The 25,327-nt window shown below is 39.2% G+C and overlaps 1 protein-coding gene across 1 annotated transcript; it reads left to right on the forward strand.

The window, feature by feature from the left end:
- Positions 1-20,142: 20,142 nt before the first annotated feature.
- LOC149196086 (xyloglucan galactosyltransferase KATAMARI1 homolog) lies at positions 20,143-22,233 on the forward strand. Its single transcript, XM_089409044.1, has one exon. The coding sequence runs from the start codon at positions 20,436-20,438 to the stop codon at positions 21,921-21,923; it is 1,488 nt and encodes a 495-aa protein (XP_089265170.1). The 5' UTR covers positions 20,143-20,435; the 3' UTR covers positions 21,924-22,233.
- The last annotated feature ends 3,094 nt before the right edge of the window (positions 22,234-25,327 follow it).

The raw sequence follows: 25,327 nt of genomic DNA on the forward strand, positions 1-25,327 counted from the left end.
CCCTTATATTGCGCAGTATATTCCAAATACTTCGCTATGCAGTCTTCTTTGCAATCTTCTACGTGCTCCACTGTGTGTCCTAGCCCACAAAATGTTGAGTCTTTGCCAAAAACTAGGCCAAGATGGGTTGCGCCCAACACCACACCTCAAAGGGGTTGTGTCCAATTGAGCTATGGAGAGCTCTATTACAGTTGTGTTCATTAGGGGAGTTTTGAGGTATAAAATGGCCCTCCTAAGGAAATTATAAAATAATAGTGGAAATAATAAAATAAGATTAGATTACATCGTCAAATTTTAGAGGGAAAAAGAAAAAAATTGTTTTTTCAACTTATCTCCTTATGGGCTTACTCAAATTTCGAGTGGCAACACTCATTGGATGCATAATTTGATTCCTTATCCAAGGAGTACCCATGTTGCATACTTTCGATGGACCTTGCTACACATAAAATGAGAAATACATGAAAAATGTGATTGCAATCACGTTTTTTCATGTATTTCTCATTTTTCATGTAGCAGGGTCCATCAAAAGTACGCAACATGGGTTATCCTTGGATGAGAAATTAAATTTTTCATCCAATGAGTACTTCTAATCGAAATTTGAGTAAAACCTTATGGAGATAAGTTGAAAATATGAGTTGAAAAAGTAGTTTTATTATTTTATTATTTTATTATTTTTTTACTTTTTTACTCCAAAAATGGTGAATCATCCCCCATGGTTGACGTCATCATCTTGAATCCTATTGGTTCTTAAAAAGTTTAATTTGGTTATAATTTTTTTAGGAGGCCCATTTTAGACCTCAAAATTCCCCTAATGGGATGTAGGGGAGACTTTCATCCCATGTGCATGGATGCTTCAAGTTGTACATGTGCAAAATTTTCACGATCATCCTTTTGATGACCTCTATTTCACCATCAATTTGGGGGTGGAAGGTTGTGGACTTAGTGAGCTTGGTATCCAACATCGACCAGAGAGTTGAGCAAAATGTATTAAGGAACCTGTTGTCCTAATCTGAGATAATGGATTGTGGGATCCAAAAATATACCCACACTCATTCAAAGAAGAGCCTTGTAGTGGCTTTTGTTGTGATACTCTTGTTGCAGATTGCCAGAATGGCCATCTTAGAGAATATGTCAATGACCACGAACAAGCAGTCGTTGGCATGCTTAATAAAAAGAAGGCTCGACATGTAATCCATGGAGATGGATTTCCAAGACTGATTCTGATCGAGGTGGATATTGGTGGCCACCCACCTACTCCACCTAGACCCCCCCTTTAGTTTCATCTATTTCCTTAATTGTAGCACAATTTACTATTTTTGGTGGTTTTGGGTCCTGAACTTCTGGAGTCGTTTTGAGAGATAATGCGCGTCAAATAGAGATAATATGACCAAGTTATGACCTCGGAAAGTTGGCTGCCCAACTAACCCCAGCGAGGCCCATAAACTATTGGTGTTACATCTCTTGGGTTAGGGTTTCGGTTGTTTACAGTTTTCTCATATTGTTCATTAATAAAAAGGCCCTTGAGCCTCATTGTAACTGAGTTCAGAGGCATGTAGCTACCACATCTCTTCTCATAGATAAGCTACCATTGCCTAAGCTATCTTATTTCCATTCTGTTTGTAAGCATAGTTCAGTATTTTTCTATTAATGAAATGATGTGTTTTTCTACTGCATATCCATGTTTATGATTATATATGTAAGTTGTTGCATTCTTGTTTAAGTTCGGATCAGTGGCATCAGAGCGGTCTTCTCTTTCTCTATTTTTCTTCACATGCCCCAACGATATCAGGGTATAAGGAGTTGGGGCTTGATCTGGTTGAACCAAGATCAACCTCTCAAAACTCAACGACCTCCCATGGCGGAAGAAAACAAAGATAAGGGGGCAGGAGATCCTTTCAAAAGGTTGCTCGAGGAAGCCCTTGAGCGATAGAGGGGCACGATGATGGATAAACTTGCCCATATCCTTCAACGGCTATCCACAAGTGATGCATCTTCATCCAGAAGCCACTCTAGAGGTGCCACTCCATTTAAGGTACAAGTTTACTTCGATATTCCCATATTTGAAGTCCTGATAGATGCAGATGTCATAGATAAATGGTTAAATCTATTGGAAGGATATTTTTTAGTTCACGACTTTTCCAATCAGGAAAAGATTATGTTTTCACTTCTCAAATCCACCCCGCATGTCAAGGACTGGTGGGAAACCTACTGTGAACAAAGGGACGAGCGTGAACCCTCACTATTTTCAGCTGCACCCACTTGGAATTCTTTCTGAGACGCCATCAAGGAATAATATTACCCTGCGAGGAGCTATGAAGATAAATACATAAAGTGGACCACACTAAGGGAGGGAAGTGACCAAGATGTGCCAGAGTTCACAAATACTTTCCATACCCTTTGCACAAAGCTGGGTATCAAGGATACTAAGTGGAATTTGGTGCTCAAGTACCATGGCTGTCTACACAAGTACATCCAAGACGAGATGGAGTTCCTGGATATTTCCTTGCTTGGCACGATGTATTGGTACACTGTAAAGATTGAGAAAAAGTTTAAATAAAAGAAGCAGGACTTTCGGTTTGCGAATCCAAAGCAAGGAAAAGGCGCCCCCAAACCACAGAAAAAGCGACCAAGCCAAGGCAGGGTTACCCAGGATAGTCCACTGAAGCCACAAGTAAAGGACAACACCACAAAGATGAAGAAGGACACTGGAAAATGGTGTGAGTTCCATAAGAGCCCCACTCACAATACAGGTGAGTGTCTAGCCAAACTGTCACTGGTGGCCAAGCTGAAGGCTTCCGAATCATATGTAGGTCCCGACTTTGAATTAGAACCCTATAAAGGGACTAGCAAAGGGAAGCAGATCATTGATGCGAAGCCCAGTGCCACCATGGCCACAACAAAGATCTAGAAAATTGAGCCTAAAGATCCAGAAGAGGGGGAACGCCTCTTCCACTCATAGATGTGGGTGAAGGGTTCTCCATTGTAGTTCATTGTCGATAGTGGGAGCCAAAAGAACCCCATTTCAATAGAAGTCATGAAGCAGTTGAGCCTAAAGACTACAACAAATCCACAGTTGTACACCATCAGGTGGCCTCACAACGGATGAGACCTTCACATCAGTCAACAGTGCCGCATTCCCTACAACATCAAGCCCTTCACGGATGAGGTACTGTGTGACGTTCCTCCTCTTGAAGTTTCTGATGTATTGTTAGGACAACCATACTTGTGGAAGTGACATGTTGTATATGAGTCTAGACCTTGATCTGTGATTATTATTTTGGATAATAAGTTGTACAAGATACTAGTGGTAGCCTCACCTACCGCCATCTCTTTGATCACTACAAAGAAATGCAGTAAGATCATTTCCCAAACCAGGAATTTTTTTTTCCTTATGATTCACCCCCAAGGAAAGAATAAGGTTGTGGCCATGGCTTCCAGGCAGGGCTCCTCTACATAGTAGCAGTAGATGGCCAAGGTCGTGGAGGAGTAGAGTGATATTTTCACCTCACTCACAGGGGTACCTCTGCATTGTTAGGTCAAGCACTCCATCGATCTGACCCCAAGCGTGCTGCTTCCCAATGGTCTGATCTGTAAACACTATGTTATGGAGAACGATGAGATTAAGAGGCAGATTCAGGAACTACTACAGAAAGGGATGATTAGGCCAAGATCATCACCCTGTGGGAGCCCGATTGTATTGGTACAGAAGGAGGATGGGACCTGGAGGCTCTATATCGACTATCGGGCGTTGAACAAGATCACTGTCTAGAATAGGTACCCAATCCCGCGGATTGATGACCTTCTAGACCAGCTCAAGGGGGCCAAATATTTCAACAAGATTGACTTGAAGTCAGGTTATCAAAAGGTTCCTATCGAACACTTCGATGTATGGAAGACTACCTTTAAATCCAAGGAGGGCCTTTTCGAATGGTTGGTCATGTTGTTCAGATTGATGAACGCCCCCGCAACCTTCATGAGACTTATGAATGACATCTTGAGGCCCTTCACCAATGAATTCATGGTGGTGTATTTAGATGACATCCTGATCTTCAATTGGAGTTTGGAAGAGCACCTCCCCCATATTCAACAGGTCCTTCAATCCCTTTGACAACACAAGTTGTGTGCTAACTTGGAGAAATGCACCTTTGGCCTCACTCAGGTTCAATATCTAAGGTACATCATTAATGAGCAGGGTGTACATGTGGACCCATCCAATATACAAGTCATTTGGGATTGGCCAGCCCCAACCACTCTAACAAAGCTCCGTAGATGTTTGGGTCATGCCAATTTTTAACCTAGGTTCGTGTTGGGTTTCTCTCATATCACTTGGCCTTTAAGTCAAGTCACCAAGGGCGGAATGAAAGAAAATTTATTTTGGTCAAAAACCCAACAATGAGTGTTCTACAAGTTGAAGAATCACCTTTGTTCTGCACCAATGCTCACATTACCAGACCTGCAACAACCATTTGAGATTGAGACAGATGCCTTTGACTATGCTATTGGTGTGCTTCTTACTCAATATGGGCATCCAATGGCTTACCACGGTGAGACACTTTCAGACACAGTCTGAAACTGCCCCACTTACGACAAAGAAATGTATTCCATTGTGTAGCCCTATTGTCAATGGAAGCATTATATTCAGGGGAAGGAAACGATCATCCACATATACCATTGCCTCTACATTTCATACAGACACAAGGGAAGTTGTAGAACGATCGCCATCAAAAATGGTCCACCTATCCACACAAGTTCCATTTGAACATTAAGTATAAGAAGGGAAGCACCAATAATGTCGTTGATTGCCTCAGCCGACCACCAGCCATGGCACTAATCATTGTGCTCAAACCTTGTGGTCACGAGACATCAAGGTGGCTGCATCTTTATAAGAGCGATCCAAAATTCGACATCATATACCAGACACTCCTGGAAGGGAAGCCAGTTCCAAATTTTCACGTTCAAGATGCACTGTTATGCCACTTGGGACACATATGTGTTCCTTCAAGTGAGCGTGCCAAGATGATTTGGAAGGTGCACTATAGTTGGGTCACTGGACATTTCGAAGTAGAGAAAACAGTGGCAGTATTGCAAAAGTATTTTTATTGGTCGAAACTTCGTCAGGATGTTGGGAAGTAAATTAGATCCTGCACCACCTATGTTATTTCCAAACCAACGATCAAGAAGAAAGGCCTATATACTCCTCTACGTACTCCTGGTCGGCCTTGGGAATCTATCTCCATGGATTATATGTTGGGGCTTCCTTCTACTAAGCATGACAACAATTGCGCTTTCGTGGTCATTGACAGATTCTCTAAGATGGTCATCATGGCGCTCTGTAAGAAGAGTATCACAACAGAGGCCACTACTAAGCTCTTCTTTGAACGAGTGTGGGTACACTTTGGGATCCCTTAGTCCATTATCTCAGATCGGGACAACAAATTCCTGAGTGCATTTTGGTCAAGTCTCTGGTCGATGCTGGATACAAAACTTACTAAGTCCATAACTTTCCATCCCCAAACTGATGGCAAAATAGAGGTTGTCAACATGACGATCGTACACATTCTTCAAATGTACAATGCGAAGCATCCATGCACATGGGATGAAAGTCTCCCCTATGTCCAACATAACTACAACAGAGCTCTCCACAAATCAACAGGCCACAACTGTAGGTTTTAATCCCGTACAGAAATTAACTACATACGAATTCTAAAAACAAAAAATAAACAATAGCAAGAGAATAACACATAAAACAAATATACATAGAGATTTTTCCCTGGATACCAAAACCAGGACTACCAGCTTGATTTTTCATTATGTTCCTTTCAATGTTATAATACATATTTATACATGCCGAAGCATCCAATACTTTGGACCGAAAACCGTGCCCAAAACCATGTGTGAAAACCATGCACAAAACCATATGTAGGTCTGCCCAACCTAATATAGGGTCCCAAAAAAATTTCCTGGGGCACTACCCCAGACCTCATAGAGGGGGGCTACCCGACCCCCTCAAACCCCTTGTGACCCCCTCGCTGCACAATGAAGGGGGGGCTACGGCCCCCTTCTAATCCCCTGGTTAACTAGGTCGATTGGTTGTGGAAAGAATATAACACAACCTAACACCCTTTCAGGTAGGGCTGGGATTTCAACCATTATGCCCCATTGTTTTGGCCACACCATTTGCCACCACTCAAGTAGATTTCTCTCATGTTTAGTCCAAAAATGAAAGGGCTAACAACTTCAGTGAGTGCATTTAACACATCCGCCAATAGGTCCATGATATATTGGATAGAGCCAATGCTAAGTACAAGCAATGCCATGATCAACATCGAGTGCCACATAAGTTCCATGTGGGTGACAAAGTTTGGCTACATTTACAGAAGGAGCACCTTGTTGGACCCCATCGCAAGCTTCACACACTCCAATATGGGTCATACACCATCACCAAGGTCGTCGGTGAAAACGCCTTCAAGCTCAGCATCCTACTATTCCTTGGTTTGCACCCAGTGTTCAATGTAGATCACCTTCGGCCATACTTTCCACCATTGTTGAACACATCTGACATTGAAAAACAACTCACACCAACAAAGCTCAAGCCAGACTGCATGAAACAGGGAACAATTGATCAGAACATAGACACATAGATCAAGAACACTCAGCAATAGAGGATACAACTATATCGAGTTGTCGAAGCAGGCCAACTCCTTCACCAGGGCAAGTGGTTCACCAAGGACCAGGTTCAACAGAAATTTCCTCACCTCATGGAGGCTCTGCGAGTAATGGGTACCATTGCTTCATAAGGGGGGAGGAATGATCCAAGTTGATATTGGTGGCCACCCACCTATTCCACCTAGACACCCCCCCCGGTCAATTTCATGTATTTCCTTAATTATACCACAATTTACTATTTTTGGCAGTTTTTTGGGTCCTAAACTTCCAGAGCCATTTTGAGGCCCTAAACGATGATTTTTGGCAAAATTCATTTGGGAATTTCTCAAGAAAATCATGTCAACAATTGTATTCCTTATAGAGATCTTTCCAACGAGGTATCATGCACGTCAAATGGAGATAATATGAGCAAGTTACGACCTCGGGAAGTTGGTTGCCCAACTAACCCCGATGGGGCCCATAAACTCTTGGTGTTACATTTCCTTGGGTTTGGGTTTTGGTTGTTTAGGGTTTTCTCTTATTTTTCATTAATAAAAATTCCCTTGAGCCTCATTGTAACTGAGTTCAGAGGCATGTACCCATCACATCTCTTCTCAGAGATAAGCTATCATCGTCCGAGTTATCTTATTTCCATTTTGTTTGTAAGCATAGTTCAATATTTTTCTATTAATTAAATGAAGTGTTTTTCTGTTGCATCTCCATGTTTATGATTATATCTAGAAGTTGTTGCATTCTCGTTTAAGTTCAGATAAGATTCCCAAGATGGAGATGTAATCCATGGAGATGGATTTCCTTTACACAACCTATATAAATTTATCTCTAAATGAAAAAGACTATTTATATTAGAAATAAGATATTTATTTATATGAAAAAACAATATAAATCTACATAGTTTATCCTATTTAACCCAAAAAAGATAAAAATTCAAAGAAAGATAAAATGAAAAGAAAAGAAAACAAACAACCTATAAAAAAATATAATTCAATGATACATCTTGCAAATGTTACAACCCCTTCATTAGTAAACCAATTGATATGTGACAAAAATTGAAAATTGTGGAGTAGATGATTGCTCTTCTCAGTATTACGAATTAGTTAAATAAGATTGCATTAGATACATCAACAATAAATGATTATAGTGAGACTGACTTAAACTGGACTAACTCAAACTGAACTAGGACACATGGATAGACGGTCTTGACATCTAGCAAGAGGTTGCAATTAGATTCTCCAACACCCCCCCTTAATTACAACCACATAAAAATTTAATTAAGATGCGTGTTGATCTATGTCTCTGCTAGGCTTACAATTTAAAAATTTGAGATCATCTGGATTTCATTTTCTCTTTCTTTTCTTCCAGATCCTATAGCCTCTATATTATTTCAACTTTTTCTTCTTTTTGTATCCTTGAAGCTTTAGTTTCTTCATTTGCTGGTGCAGATCTTTGATTGTTCCAAGATGTGAATGCATATCATTTATCTCTTCAAAAATATGTTTTTATGTGGATTGTTGCCACATGTCATCTTTTGTAGTGTGCTTTTCATCATTAATCCACTGCAACATAAGATGAGAATAAAATTTTATCTCTTCAAAAATCCAATACCTGAAAATTTCAATGATGTGTTCATCATGCATGTTGTCTTCAACATTCATTTCTACAGCTTCTATGCAGACATTTTCAAGATGTGGTGTTGCAAGCCATTATTCAAGGAAATTTAACTCTTCTTCGTAATTGTCTTGTTTATGCACACACTTGAAATGAATGTCAAAATTAAAAATATTTGTAGAACCACATTGGTTCTTTTCATTCTGCTCTGCAATGAGAGCTTTCTCTTGTTACACTTCCAGCTTTGTTTCTGCCTTTGTCTCTATTTCCTCTTTGTTTGCTTCCCTCTTTGCCTCTTCCTCTATCTTTGTCTTTGTATTTGTCTCTTTGTAATAGATCTGGTTAAAAATCCATGTAAAAATATATAAGGCCACGTGATGGGACATGTATTCCAAGCTGAATGGTGGGAGAAACATCCTAATGGGTGTTGATTTGGTTTATTATGGCTAAGGAAATTGGCAAAGGCAATGGCTAAAGATTTGGAAAGGCAAAATGGAATTTTTGGCACATTTATTTATGAAAATAATGGAAAATAGGAGAAAAGGAAGGTGAAAGGTCACAGGTTGCATGCGAGGAGGAAAATGAAGGAAAATAATGGAAAATGAAGAAAATAGAGGCCTCATTGATAAAAAGGCTTATGAGGATCAGTTGGTAACCTTTTGCCAGTTCAGTTTTCAAGCTCTCTCATTATTCTCTCTCTCTCTCTCTCATACTCTTGGAGACTTATATTTTTCTTGGGCAACTCTTAGAGGGTGTGGCATACTTGGATTCTTGGAGCAAGAAAGCAAAGGAAGAGGAGGAAAGCACAAGAAGGCATCATAATCAGCAACTACATCATATTTTCTTGCAGGTACCAAGTTGCATGTATGATTTCTTCACTAGTTTTGGCATGTATGGCACATGCATGTGGATTCTTGGTCATGATCTATTATTGGCATGGAGGATTGCTTGGATTGATAGTGGATTGTCTAACCTTGTCAAATCTTGGATAGCTTGGAGATTGTGGGTTTATTTTCATTTTTTTGTTTCTAGTTGGTTCTCACATTCCTTAGCTTGGGTTGAGTTATTAATTCCTTGAGCCTTGGTTGGTCAAACACTCTTGAAGCCATGTAACGACTTGGGTTGAGTTACTAGTCTTGGAGCCTTGGTTGGACAAATGCTCTGGAAGCCCTGTAACAACTTGGTTTGAGTTACTCGTCTCGTAGCCTTGGTTGGACAAATGCTCTCGAGCCCTTGGTAGGTTGAGTTACCAGTCCTTGAGCCTTGGTTAGACAAATTCTCTGGAGCCCAGAAATAGTTTTGGGTTGAGTTACTAGTCATGAAGCCTTGGTTGGACAAATTCTCTCGAGCCCAACGACAACTGTTGGTTGAGTTACTAGTCATGAAGCCTTGGTTGGACAAATTCTCTCGAGCCCAACGACAACTGTTGGTTGAGTTACTAGTCCTGGAAGCTGGTTTGGAACAAACGCTCTAGAGCCTTGGATGAATGGGATAGAGACCGATCAGATGATGGTTTTGTGATGTACGACTGTGAGGTGGAATCACTATTTGGTTCCATATATGCTTGTAACCACTATAATAGCTTGAGTCAGGGAGGAGATTATCCTTATACTTCCATTTCGATTTGAAGTGGAAGCATTATAAAGGACAATAGGGCTTAGGGGAAATGCCTTCCTATGTAGACCAATAGAAATTATGGGGATAAAACCCATTTTAATAGGATGGGTCAAGATTTCTTCGTCCTTGGTCTCCATTATATGGAATCGTTGTTGCTATGGTTTATTAAATTATTGTTTCTTCGTGGATGTACAGTAGATATTGCTCGTACATTATACTATGGGCTCTCCAAATGCGTAGTTGACTATCTCTAGTTATGGAAGCCTTCTGGTCATACCAAAGTGTGGACCATAGACAAAGGGACAGGCTCCACTAAATTCTTGAGGAATTCTGTAACAGGAGGAAAAGGAAAGACATGACGCTCCAATCATAGGTCTAGTTCGGGTGTTTGCAAAGGGAGAGGGTGAGGCATGGGACACACTGGCTCCACCTGAGTCAGGGACCATAGGCGAACCTCCAAAGTGAGCAGCGATGTTGCCCATGCTTCCCAAATCGGTACACACTCTCGGGCCAAAGAGATTATCAAAAATTGGGAAACTAAAATTCAAGTAGAACTAGATCCTAGCGAGAGAGACCTTTTGGCTGAGACAAATGCCATTATTCCCAACCCAAGTAATACCCAAAGCTATTGCACCCTATTTCTGTAAACCTTGCAAGTCTAATGGCTAATGCAAACATTACTGGTGAAGACCTTGATGCTTCCCTGACAGACAATCCAGGAATCATGGAGGAGCTACACAAAATTCACACGGAATTATAGTTTATCAAACACCAATTTTAGCAGCAAAACGTTCGGTTGGCCCACATAGAGAGATACATTCCATGTTTTCCACCGATAGAACAACTAGGCACCAACGCCAGCGAGCTTGCCCCAGTAGATTCATCTGCTGAATAGATCCCCCTAGATGCATTATACAACTTTTTTTATTCTCTAGAGTAGGATGATAAATAGTAGAGGTTATTAGGATAGTTTTGTTTATGTAGATTTGAAATATTCACTAAGAAAATTTAAATTTTGGATTGTTTATAACTCAACCATATGGCCAATAGACCTAGTTTCCCACTCAGAAGGTTGAGACCATCTGGGCATGGATGCTCATCATGTATTTATCTACTGAATTTTGAAGGAATAGAAAGGCACCACCCCCATTTAAAAAAATAAATAAATTATAATTATAATTAATAATTAAGTTAGCTTAGATCCATCTTAACTTCGGATCTACCATGTGTTCATAGGGATCAAATCTCTTTCCACTCTAAAATAGGTTTGCAGTTGAAGAGATTTGATCCCTCTTAGTGCTTAGTAGATATGGAGTTAATATAACTCTTGACTAGTTGTGCTGATAGGCGCTCTTCAGCGCAATATGGTAGAGATGTTGTAATGTCCCATTAAACATTTTAAATTAGTCAAAAAACATAAAAATGAAAGTAAAATTAAAATAAAGAAATCATTATATTTATAATTAATTATGATTAATAATTAAATTAACCTAGATCCATCTTAACTCTAGATATACCAAGCATAGAGAGGGATAAAATCCCTTGAAAACCTATTTTAAAGTCAAAAGATATTTGAACCCTCTCAATACTTGGTAGATCCATAGTTAAGATGGATCTAGATTGGTTTAATATGGACATAAAACTATTTTATTTATGTTTGAAAGTGAAATAATTTTTGTCATTAATATTTTCTTTTTGAATACCACATGTCATTAAGGAATTGGAATTATTTTTCCTTCATATTTAATTGTAAAATCAACCACCCTAGATCCATTTTAACACAATATCTATTAAGCACTAATATGGATCGAATCTCTAGAGACCTGTGCAAACCTCTTTTTTGAGTGCAAAACTGGAGAAATAGTTTTCACCTGAAGAGATTTGATCACTCTTAGCAGTTAATAGATCTAGAGTTGGAACTAGGTTCAAAATTTGTTGAACTTCTAATTATTTTGATCATTTTAAATACGCTAAATATGTCTAATATTTATTTGGTCATTTTAATTTTGACTTTTCTCAGTTAGCTCAGTTTTTTGAGATGATAGAGGTTTTTATTAACTTGAATGATGAAATAAAAATTTTGAATGCAAAGTTACGATGTATAAGAATGTAGTCAATTACAAATAGTCTTCATTGTGATCAATCTCGAACAATTCTTTTCTATTGTTCTTATTTTCACACCTCCTAGTTTTTCCACCTTTCTATATCGATCATATAAAAAGGGAAATTGAAATTGTAGATCATTCAAATTTTTAACTCGAGATATTGTAGTAAATGTCATATCTTATCTTTCTTACTCTCTAATATTATTAATAACTTTCTCCAAAGTCAATCATCGTGGCTTATCTAAGTGTTAAACCCCAAAGTAATTTTCAATGGTAGTTGTTTTCTATTATCTCGTTTAAATGAAAAGTAACTAACAATGTTGAATAATGGATAGTGGGGATTATAAGAATGTTGTCAACTATAAAGAAAATTATGATTATAAGAATGTAGTCAATTACAAATAGATTATAGTTTCAAGAAGCAAGCATTTTTGGGAACTGAATATTTTATTTAAGATGAAAATTCAAGTATTTTATTTATGGTTGAATTACTATAATACATAAATTAATGCACGTTGTCAATAATTTTTTGTACATTGAAATTAATTCATATAGTACAAGAAATTAAATATGATTAGAAATCTACATCTACACCAAAATCAATGCATTTACTTCAATGAAAAACCAAAATATTCATGACTTTCTAAATCCAACTTAGTTTACCTTTTTTTATATCCTTACTTCCTCTTCCTCTATGATTAATAATGTTAACATAATATAATACTATATAATGTTTGTATTTCTCTATGTGCATCTCTTTCTTCTTCCCTCTCTCCCTCCCTATATATATATATATATATATATAGATGTATATGTATATGTATATGTATATGTATATGTACATGTACATGTACATGTACATATACATATACATATACATATACATATATCTATATATATATACATATATCTATATATATATACATATACATATACATATACATATACATATACATATACATATACATATACATATACATATACATATACATATACATACATATATATATATATATATATCCCTGCCATTTATATCTATATCTCCATGCATATATCATTCTTTTTCTCTCTAGCTCATCACTCCAAACACACACACGCACTCTCCATATTTATATATCTCTCCCTCCCTCCCTCTCTATATCTCTCTCTTTTTCCCTCCCTCCCCCCTCCTTCTACATCTCTATCTCCCTCTATATCTCCTTTTTCTCTATCTCACCTCCCAAACATACAAACACTCTCTCCATAGCTATTCATCTATCTCCCTCTATATCTCCTTCTTTTTCTCTATCTCACCCCCCAAACATACACACACTCCCTCCATATCTATTCATCTGTCTCTCCCTCCCTCTTCCTATCTCTTTCTCTCTCTCTCTTCCCTGGTGCTCTCTTCTCTCCCTCACTCTCTCTCCATCTCTCCCTTGTGACTCCCTCTCTCTCTCCACCTTTCTCTCTCTATGTATTTCTTCTTCCTTCCCTCTCTCCCCCACTCCAACCCCATCTCTCTCTCCTTCCCTCTCTTCTTCTTTCTCCCTTCCTCTTTCTTCCTTTCTCTCCTACCTCCCTCTTTATCTCCCCCCTTCATTCTTGTCAGGCCAGGTTAACTCCAGAAATTATTGAGCGCAAGACAGAACTGATATTTTTATTCATTAGCCAACTATTATTTATACATACACAAAACAGATCAGTTCATCTTCTAGATGACTGTCCCGCTTCACCTCATCCGTTTCAGATTAGGTGTCAACATTCCCCCCCTTAATCTGAAGGGATGTTGGTGAGTCCAAGCATCGTTCTGAATCTTTCAAGCTTTTCTCTTCCAAGCGCTTTGGTGAAGATGTCTTCAATTTGCTCGTTTGTGGAACAATGACGGAGATGGATTGTTTTGGCCTCAACATGATGTCGGATCAGATGATATTTAGTATTGATGTGCTTAGTACGATCATGGAACTTTGGGTTCTTGGCCAACTTTATTGCAGAGGTGTTATCAATCATGAGTGGAGTTGATTGTATTTGTTTTACCTGCAAATCTTCAAGAATTTTCCTGAGCCACACAATTTCTTTCGTTGCTTCAGCTGCTGCCACATATTCTGCTTCTGTTGTGGAATCTGCTGGTACGGATTGTTTGCGTGATCTCCAGGAGACAGCTCCCGATCCAAGACTCATAGCATATCCTGAAGTAGATACCCCAGTTTCTTTGTCTCCATCGAAGTCTGAATCAGAGTATCCAATCAAGTTGAAGTCGTCCACCTGTGTATACTTGATTCCAAGGTCTTGAGTTCCCTTCAAGTACCTTAGAACTCTTTTTGCAACAGACCAATGTCCCTCACAAGGCTTTTGCATAAACCTGGAGAGGATTCCAACAGCAAATGAAATGTCTGGTCTGGTAGTAGTGAGGTAGATGAGACTTCCTACAAGCTGTCTATACTTTGTTGCATCCTCAAATTCCTTTCCTTCAATAGATGTGAGCTTCAAGTTTTGTTCCATTGGAGTAGAAAGGGGATTGCGCTCTGTCATGCCAAATCTGTTTAACAAATCTCCAATGTATTTCTTTTGAGAAAGAAATATGGACTTTGGGTGTTGGGTTACTTCAATGCCAAGATAGTAATGAACGTAGCCCAAATCAGTCATTTCAAAAAAAATTCCTAATTCTTTCTTTATGGATGCAATATAGCTTTCATTGTTCCCTGTCATTAAAAGATCATCTACATATACCACAAGATATACAACTGTTTTGCCAACTTTCTTGACAAATAAAGTTGCATCATCAAGATCAAAATGATTGAAGTTGAGTTTCAGAAGATGCTCAGTTAGTTTTTCATACCAGGCTCATGGTGCTTGTTTGAGGCCATACAAGGACTTCACAAGTTTGCATACTTTGTGTTCATGTCCTTTCACAGAAAATCCTTCAGGCTGGGACATAAAAACATTCTCTTTTAGATCTCCATTCAAGAATGCAGTTTTTACATCCATTTGATGGACTTTCCAACCGTTCTGAGCAGCTAGTGCAAAGAGTGTCCGGATGGTGGCCCATTTTGCTGTGGGAGCAAAAGTTTCCTCATAATCGACCCCTTCCTTCTGTGCAAAACCTTTTGCCACAAGCCTAGCTTTGTGCTTGTCAAGTGAGCCATCAGCTTTGTACTTGTTCCTGTAGACCCACTTGCAGCCAATTGGTTTGGTTCCAAATGGAGGATCAACCAGCTTCCAAGTGCCATTCTTTATGAGGGCATCATACTCCTTCTGCATCGCTTCTTTCCATTTATCATGAGAAGCAGCTTCTTTGAAGGAAGTTGGTTCAAAATCTGTAGACAAGTTCAATTCACAATCATAAGTAACATCCATATCAACAGGTGAATTAGAGTTATCTACATCACCTCCATCTTGTCGGTTTGAATTTCTGGTTCCTGTTTTTCCAATTTCATCAGGATGAACACTTTCAAGTGTCTTTGTCAGCCACTTTGGGGGACCTTTCTTAGATGGTCCAGGCTGTTCTGTTGATTGAGTTGGGTCTGAATCAAGATTGAGTCTCCCAATTCTATCAATTACATCACTTAAAGCATCATCCGTTATTGGAGTGTCATGCAGGGGAGATTGTTCTTCAGAAGAAGATTCCACATGTTGATCTAGTATAGGAATCCCCCCTTCAAGATGTGGAATCTGATTATCAAACTCTTGGAATGATTTTGGTTTTGTGAATCTATCCAAGCGATCAAGTTGTCGCTCAACAACACTGTCAGATTTGGATGATTCAAGAAAAATGACATCTCTAGATAAAACAAACTTTTTATTTACTTCACCATAAAGGCGGTATGCTTTAGATGTGTTTGAATACCCCAGGAAGATACACTTACGACTTCTAGCACCAAGTTTGTTTCTATGTACCTTTGGTATTAAAGCATAACAGGTGGAACCAAAAATCCTGAGATGTTTTACCGAAGGAACATGTCCATACCACAATTCATAAGGAGTCTTGTTTCTTATAGCACTAGATGGACATCTATTCTTTATATATGCAACACATAGAACAGCATCAGCCCAAAACATTGTCTTTACATTTTTGAAGAAAAGCATGGATCGTACCATATTCAAAATTGTTATGTTCATTCTTTCAGCTACACCATTCTGTTGAGGATTATAAGGCACAGTTGTTTGATGTTTAATCCCATGTTGGCGAAGATAGTGTTCAAATTCATTTGATGTATATTCTTTTCCATTATCAGTGCGAATATACCCAATATGAGATTGTGCATCATTTTCAATCCATTTATGAAAATTCTTGAATGTTTGAAAAGCATCAGATTTGTTCTTCAAAAAATAAACCCAACACATTCTGGTGTAATCATCAATAAATGTCATGATATATTTATTTCCATTTGCAGAAGGAGCAGGCATTGGACCACATAAATCTGAATGAATAAGTTCAAGCTTCCTATGTGCTCTTGAATGTGAATCATGAAAAGACTGTTTGCTGTGCTTTCCTAGAATGCAGGCATCACATTGTTTATGTTTTCTAGGAATTGTAGGCAAACCAGCAACACCATTTTTCTTCAACAAGCGGAGACTATCATAGTTTAAATGTCCAAATCTAGCATGCCATAATAGACTTGATGGAAGTGTGCCTTCATCATGATGAGAAACATATGAAAAATGGTGTGCATGAGCAGAGGTTCCTTGCAGTTTAAGAAGTCTTTCTTCTTCTATACCCCTCATGACAAGTGAATGGTCAGATGCCTTTCTTACCTCAAGCTTTCCATCAAACATATGAATGGAGTGACCTTGCTGGCGGATGTGGACCAGGGACAACAAGTTTCTCTTGAGCTGTGGGAGATATAGAACATGATCCAGAAGAAAGTCTGGAAGACCAAGCAGTTTAAGCCTGATTGTGCCAAGCCCTGATGGCTTGATTTTTGAATGATCTGCAAAGTATACTGCTCCATCAACATTGTCAGTGAAATCTTCAAAGAAATCTTTCCTATGAGTCATATGACAGGTTGCTCCTGAATCAAGCAACCAGTCATTTTTCGAAGAAGCAAGTGAAGCATTAAACAAATCTTCATTTACTCCAATGTTACATTGTGCCTCAATATAGTGAGCGGATTCAGGTGCTTTACCTTTGTCTGTGTCATCAGTTTTCCCTATCTGTTGATTTCTTCTCTGCTCAACTTTGTCCCATGGTAGCTTGCATGTAGAAGCATCATGTGATCCATTTCGTTTGCAGCGAATGCAATGCAGATCTGCCTTTTCTGCTTGAGGATGTCTGCCCCCCCTGCCTCTGAAGTATCTTCCTCTTCCTCTTCGTCCACCTCTTCCTCTTGCAGAATCTTGAGCAGGATGCTTTTCTTTATGAGCAAGGCAAACAGTCTCTTCAGAAGATTCAGGGACTGTTTTCTTTCCAAAGGCTTTCTCTCTTTCAGCAAACTTTTTCACAAGAGTGTCAAAGGTTATATCTTTAAGATTTCCATTTGCTTGTAAAGACTCAAGATAGTTAGAGTAGGTAGGATAGAGTGCTTTGAGAAAGGCAATAAGAGAGATATCCAGCTCAACCTTAGTGGATTTAATATCATGCACTATAGACTTTATTTCAGATGCAAGAGTAAGAGGATCATTATTTTTCAGTTCAAGAGTGAAGAGTTTAATCATGAGCTGAACAATTTCAAGTGCAGAATGTGTATCATAGAGTTCTTTCAGCTTTTGTAAAGCTTCAAAGGCAATGGAATAGGATGAAATATGATGACTTACTTCCTCATTTACAGATGCTGCGATCAATGCAAAGGCTTTGCTGTTCTTGTTTTCCCAAATGGCGAGTTCTTTGTCTGATGTGGGCTGCACAGGGTCTCTGTCTTCTTCTCCGACACACACTCCTTTCCACAGCTCATTGTAGATGAGGGTGTGTTTCACCATCCGAGACCATTCAGAATAGTTCTCCTTGCCAGTGAGAACTATTCCGACCATAGAAATGATTGAATGCATTCTGTAAAAATATCTCTGCTAAAAAAAACTTCTGTTGATAAAAGACTTCTGCTGGGAAAAAAAAAAAATTCTTATGCCACAGCAAGACTTCTGCTGGAAAAAAAATTCTTATGCCACAGCAAGACTTCTGCTGGAAAAAAATCTTATATCATAGCCTTATGCATTTTATTTTTCTTCTAACATTTGCATCAGCATCACCATTTCTTATATCACTGCCACACTACTGTGTTTTGAGAAAGAAAAAAGGCGCTAAGGGATCTCTTCAACATATATCACTTCAATATATATCAATGTAAAAACTGTTAAAAAAAACAGCGCAACACATTCAATCTTCTGCCAATTTCCAGTGGACAAGAGATCCTTCAACGACTGATAACTTAGCAAACTCAAGAAACCCTACACCAAGCAGTAATACAGCAAATTCAACAAGACCTCTGGCTCATACAACAGTACCTCACAATTTCCAGCGGAGAAGATCATATCATAATGGGAAGAGCTAACATGTCAGTCTAAAGCACATATATTAGCGTTGCATATCATCCAATTTTAATGCGGATCCAACCTTCGTAGGTTCAATACAGAGAAACCGGAACCAAAATATATGTTACAACAATGCACATAGAGGCACGTTAAAACAAGGCACGGTTCCAGGGTTTATTTCGGATACCACGTGGATTTATGAAGCTACAAGTCTCTTTACCAGGCGCAACACTATATTCCGTCAACGCTTCAATACAATGCAGCCATTCTTCAATACAACGCAGACTTCAAAACAATATAACGCAGGCTTGCAGCCATTCTTCAATACAACGCAATGTCAGGCTTCAATACAATACAACGCAGCTTCAATACAATACAACGCAGCTTCAATACAATACCATGTCAGGCTTCAATACAATACAACGCAGCTTCAATACAATACCATGTCACCATTTTAATTTGAATCAGTCTTCAACGCAGTTGCAATTTGAATCATTGTGCATAAGGCTGTGGAACGCAATCTTCATAAAAACACAGTGTTCATTAAACTAAGAAGGCAGCCACCATTATAAAAACGCAAAATCTTGAACGCATACCACAGTTCTTAGCATACCACAGTTCTGAGCATACCACAGTCACCATTACAAAAAAACGATACCTCAGTTCTCAGCATACCACAGTTCAACAGCATCAACGCATAGGTAACGGAGCTTCAACGCAGCGTTCCAGGGAATACATGAACGCATCAACGCTCAGGTAAAAAACGCACATCAATTACTCATGGTCTGAGGGCGCAGTCTCTATGTCAGGACAGAGAGCGCAGTCTTCAGCAGTGTCAGGGAATCGCTCAGGATGATGCAGCGCTCAGCAGGAGTTACACTATTTTGGGACCTGTGCTCTGATACCATGTCAGGCCAGGTTAACTCCAGAAATTATTGAGCGCAAGACAGAACTGATATTTTTATTCATTAGCCAACTATTATTTATACATACACAAAATGGATCAGTTCATCTTCTAGATGACTGCCCAGCTTCACCTCATCTGTTTCGGATTAGGTGTCAACAATTCTCTCTCTCTATCCCTCTCCCTCTCTCCTTTGTCACTCCCCCTCTTTCTGTCTCCCTCCCTCCTCTTTCTCCTCTCCTTTCTCTTTGCCTCTCTCCCAACTCCCCCCTCTCTAAGCTCTCTCCGCTCTCCAGCTCTGTCATCATCTCCCTCCCTCTCTTCTCTCTCCCATCCATCTCTCTGTCTCCCTCTCTCTCTCTTCCCTCCTTCACTCTCGTGTCAAATTTATAACTCTAACTAAAAGTTGAAATAGAAATAGTGAAACCTAATGCGTAATTAGTTATTGAACCATTTATAACTCACCCTTTGTAAAAAGAAAAAGAAAATTATATTCCATTCAATTGTATTTCAACTATATAAACATATTTATTCATATAATCATCAGCCATAATCCATTTTTATTTAAATTTTTTGAAATATATTATATTAATATTATATATATAATAATTATTATTATAAATGATAATTTTTTATTTTTTATTATTTTATAATATATTATATCAAGAATGACGAGTTCTATTACACCATTTCATTCAGCGCATCTATTCCCAATTCATTTATGCATATTCATGCGTACTCATCAAGAGATTAATATAGAACGGGGTGTGATAGCGCATCACACATTTCCATTTCCTCCTCTGCAGTGTACTTTTCCTCTCGCGTTTGGGAAAAGTACAGGAAAATCGTTGAAGATTCGATTACTACTTCCAACTTTAAGCACGGAATATTTTGTCGAAAGTCTTTTCTCCATAAAATACTCCATATTATTACAACTCTGTGGGGTTGCCCGTGACACTTCGTCTTTGTTCAAAAGAAAGATGACAGGTCACAAAGCTGTAACGCATATCGAGAATAACAAATTCCGCAGAATTTGTAGTAGGACAAAAACACAGAGAGGCATGCCACTGTAAGTATTTGCATTGCAAGGAAGCATGGCGAAGCAGAAATCTCACAAGATATTCTACTTCGTTTTCCTATGCACTGTTCTTTGGTGGACTATTCTCTTGCCAGTCTTCTTCACCGACGGTACAGATCGATTTAGAAGTGCTTTACAGACAACGAATCGGCCGCAATTCAGCCTCTTCAACGATGTACACGCACTGACAGAGGTTACCAACAAACCCTCTGTCGATACGGATCAAACCATGGTGATTTCGACATTGCAGCAATTCGGATCCGGATCGAATGAATTCAAAGGTACTAAACATGAAAATTTGTTGGCAGAAGACTGCAATGGCAGGTATGTTTATATGTACAATCTACCCTCAAAATGCCAGAATTTGAGCATGTGGACGAATATGTGCCCGCATATAGCCAATTCAGGGCTCGGCCAGCCATTATTGCAGCTGGGGGAGGAGCTAGGCGGCCGTCAGGCAGACGCTGAGGCTGCAGGATCATCATGGTTTGCTACCAATCAGTTTACGGCGGAAGTGATTTTTCACGAGAGAATGAGGCGCTACCGATGCCTCACTCCGGATCCTTCTAAAGCAACGCTGTTTTACGTTCCTTTCTACGCAGGGTTCGATATGTCCACACACGCTGGAGATCAGAATTTGATGGTGAGGGATCGCGCCGGGATCGAACTAGTGGAGTTTCTGAGAAGGAAAGAGCAGTGGAAGAAAAGAGGGGGAAGAGATCATTTTATGGTAATGGGACGGATTGCTTGGGATTTTCTGAGAGAGCGAGATAGCCCGAGTGCGTGGGGCAATAAGCTTTTGCTTCTGCCTGAGCTGAAGAACATGTCGAGTCTTGTAATCGAAGCCCACCCGTGGCGCAAGAACCAGTATGGGATCCCATATCCTTCCTATTTCCATCCCGGGACGCGGTCAGAGATGGAGCGGTGGCAGAAGAGAATGAAATCGAAGAGAAGACGAATCCTCTTCTCCTTCGCAGGCGCCCCTCGCCCCGGACTCGATAAGGCGTCAATCAGAGGCAACATCTTGAACCAATGCTCTTTGTCTCAACGCTGTAAGATGCTGAGATGCCAGCAAGGGCCAAGCATCTGCCACAACCCCAACGAAGTGATAAGACTCTTCACCGACTCCGTTTTCTGCCTACAACCCCAGGGGGATTCCTTCACGCGGCGTTCTATTTTTGACTCTATTCTTGCAGGTTGCATACCGGTTTTTTTCACAGAGCATTCGGCGTACACGCAGTACAAATGGCATTTGCCCCACAATCGAAGCTCGTATTCGGTATATATTCCAGAAGAGAGCGTGCACGGCACTGGCAATCTGAGCATCGAGCAACATCTACTGTCGTTGAGTACCGATGAAGTAGAGAAGATGCGAAGGGAAGTAATTGGGTTGATTCCTTCCCTAACATATGCAGATCCTCGTCACTCAAATGTAGGCTACGCAGATTCTTTCGACCTAGCGCTTGAAGGCCTCTTCAAAAAAAATTGCAGAGGAAGAAGATGAGACTAAACCGGAACATCTCGCCTCCCTGACAACCCGAAGCAGACGGAGAAACAATGTGCGGCGAAAGAGCAGACATGTGAAACCCATCTAAAGCCAACGACTGTCGCTCAGTCCGGCAATTTGATGGAATCCTCCATGGTTTCAGTAATGGAAATATAATTTTTCCAAATGCTTATCTTACCATTGAAGGAAGTAAGCTCTGATGAAAACCAGATTTGTTTTGTTAGTGGATTACATGTTGTAAAGTAAGATGATGTCAAAAACGTTCCAATCAGCATTATATTCTCCAACCCAATTGTTATCCAGTTATTCGATGACCACTTTTATCGATTTAGATAATTAAAGTTAAAGTTAAGTGATTTATTCTGAACTGAGTATTTTGTTTTAATGATACATGCCATCAGTGTTTTTATTTGAATTTCGATTAAAAATGTTCACATAAATAATTTTAAATTGAAAAGAGTTTTTCAAATGAAACCCTATTTCTCTCTCAATCAATTTTTTATTTTAGATATTTGATAGAATTACCGTCAAAAAAATCTGGATGGGTGTGTTAAAGTGAAAGAATACTGATGACCAAAAAGAAAGCGTGCTGCGCAAGAAAGTGGAGAGGCCTCCGTCAAAGGCGTACATCTGTCGGAACTCGGAGGTGGTGTATGTCGTGCGTTGAACGTGTCGAGAGGAGGAAAGGGAATGTGTATCATGGTTATAAAGCATTGCCTGTTGAGTGAGGATTTGTTTTCGAGTGGTTTATGCATGCATTCTCTTTTCACTGTGGCTTATAATTTGGTCAAATGTTTAGCATGTGACCATCTATTTGTGTTAAGGGATGTTTAGCATTTGACCATCTATTTGCGTTAAAGGCGTTTTTTAACCGTAAAAATGTGTATGTTTATGTTGTAATTTTAGGTCAATATTGTGAGTTAGTTAAATTATATTGTGAGTTAGTTAAATTATAGAATATGAGCGTAGTATTTAATATGAGTTTAGAATAATCAAATTTTTCCATACATATTTATTTTAGAATGAAAAAAAACAATGTATAATTTTTTATTGTTTAAATTGTATTTTTTAATATTATAAAGATTACATAACATGATTGAGCTATTTTATCAGCACACATTAAACTCGTTTTCTTTTTATTAATAATTTTTAAATATACATTAATAATAATTTGTATTAAAATAATTTATTCATAGTCTATTGGATATTTTATTCTATACAACATTAAAATATTTTCTTTTAACATTGTATATATTTTATTCTATACATGATATATATGTTGATATCACATGTTAAAATATTTTTGAAAAGTATAAGATTTAAACATAGTATTTTATATAGTTTACTTCTAATTACTTTACATGTAATTATATTAGATCATATGGACAACTAACTAAATATGCAGTGTGTTTTTTATTATAGTCTACATTGTTTTTCTATTTAAAAAATATTTATTTTTATTTTAATATGGACAAACATACATATGGGATATTGGTATCAACGCACATTAAACCGATTTTCTTGTTATTAATATATTTTTAAATCTACATCAATATTAATTCATATTAAAATATTTTATTCATACGTTATTGGATAGTTTATTCTTTACAACATTAAATATTTTGTTTTGACATTTTTTTTCTATATATAGATATATTTGAAGTTGACATCACATGTATTTTTTTTAAGTATAAGATTTAAACATCTTACTCACATATTTTTTTTATTGTCTTACTTCTAAATACTTTACATGAAATTATATTAGGTCATACGGACAACTAATTAAATATGCATAACATATGTTTGTTTCTCTTTTATTATAGTGGGGATTAGTTTTCTATTTAGAGAATAGTTTATTTTCACTTTAAGACAGACAAACATACTTATATATCGCCTTCACACTGGGTTGTAGAACCCGCATTGTCATTCCCCTACACTGGCGGTACTCTTCCAACCACACTATAGGAGGTGCGGCACCACTAACCACTTTCTTTTTAACAATATTTGCAATCGTGGACTATGCCTACATTCTATACTTAGTTTATTTTTCAACTTTCCTAAGTATACTTTCATTAGCACAACGGAAACATTCATACATCATTCATCATTATTATCTTTTAACATATATGCACAGCGGATAATAAACCGAGAAGGGCAACTCCTTGAAATATGAGTCTACCCGATAATATCAATACTTCACAAAATATTTAGTTTTACAGTCTTTGTAGAAAGCCCCATGTTTCCTTGGTACAATATTTGTTAAATCGTTCAAGTCGGCCTGCACCGTTCGGAGTGCCCAAGGATACTTCTGCCTGTCGCACCTTGTTCACCGTCGCACTGTTCAGCACATCGTTCAGCGTCGGCTCATTTAGCCGAACGCCCTCAACTCGTTTAGGCGGATGCCCTCGCACACCCTCGCCCGTTTAGCTGTTCAGACCAACCTCGCCCGTTCAATTGTTCAGCCTAGTGCCCTCGCACACCCTCGCCTGTTCGATCGTCCGGCCTGATGCCCTCCCCCGTTCGATCGTTCGACCCAACGCCCTCGCATACCCTCGCCCAAACGCCTTCACACGACTTTGCCTAAACGTCTTCGAACGACTTCACTCGTTCGATCATTTGGCCCGACACCCTCACACGCCCTCACCCGAACTCCTTCGCATGACTTCGCCTGAACGGTCATTCAAACAAACACCGCCGGACGCCCTCGCACACCCTCGCCCGAGCTCCTTCGCATGACTTTGCCTGAACGGTCATTCAAACAAACACCCTCGGACGCCCTCATCCGTTCGATCGTTCGGCCCGACGCCCTCGCTCGAATGCCTTCGCACGACCTACAGCTCCATTTTTTTCATTTACCCCAGCTTAGTGCTTTGGCCCAAGAGTCCGCCTACACTTTGCCAAATTTCAATCCTCTCCAAGTTAGCTCGCATGAACACTTGGAAACTTCACTTGATGCCTTTTTCCACCATTCCAACGCTTTACTTATATGGCGGTTGGCCCATTGTTCGGGGTGTCAACTCACCAAGCTGACCCATCGTTTCATCCAACTCGCCCCAACTTCGCGTCGGCCCATGGTGTGGGCACCCATGTGTGGAACCACCCCCGCATATAAACTTTCCACCACCCAACACTTAGTCATTTTCACAAGATGACTTTCGCGTCGCACGTTTCCTTCGTTTGGTCAGCTCGTCGCATCATTCACATGCACCGTCAACTCGCCATTCAATCGCCCAGCTCGTCACATCATTCACACGCACCCTCAACTCGCCGTTCTACCGCCCAGCTCGTCGCTCACCCATCATGCACTCGTGCCAACTCCTGCCGACCCATCGGTTAAATTCACCCACCTGACACGCCCGACTTGTGGGCCTGACATACTCCCCCACTCTAAACGGTCTTCG

This window comes from Pinus tabuliformis, chromosome 2_2 (genome assembly GCF_031772625.1).
Source record: "Pinus tabuliformis cultivar Carrire ecotype Pingquan chromosome 2_2, CPIR1, whole genome shotgun sequence".
Taxonomy (NCBI): Eukaryota; Viridiplantae; Streptophyta; class Pinopsida; order Pinales; family Pinaceae; genus Pinus; species Pinus tabuliformis.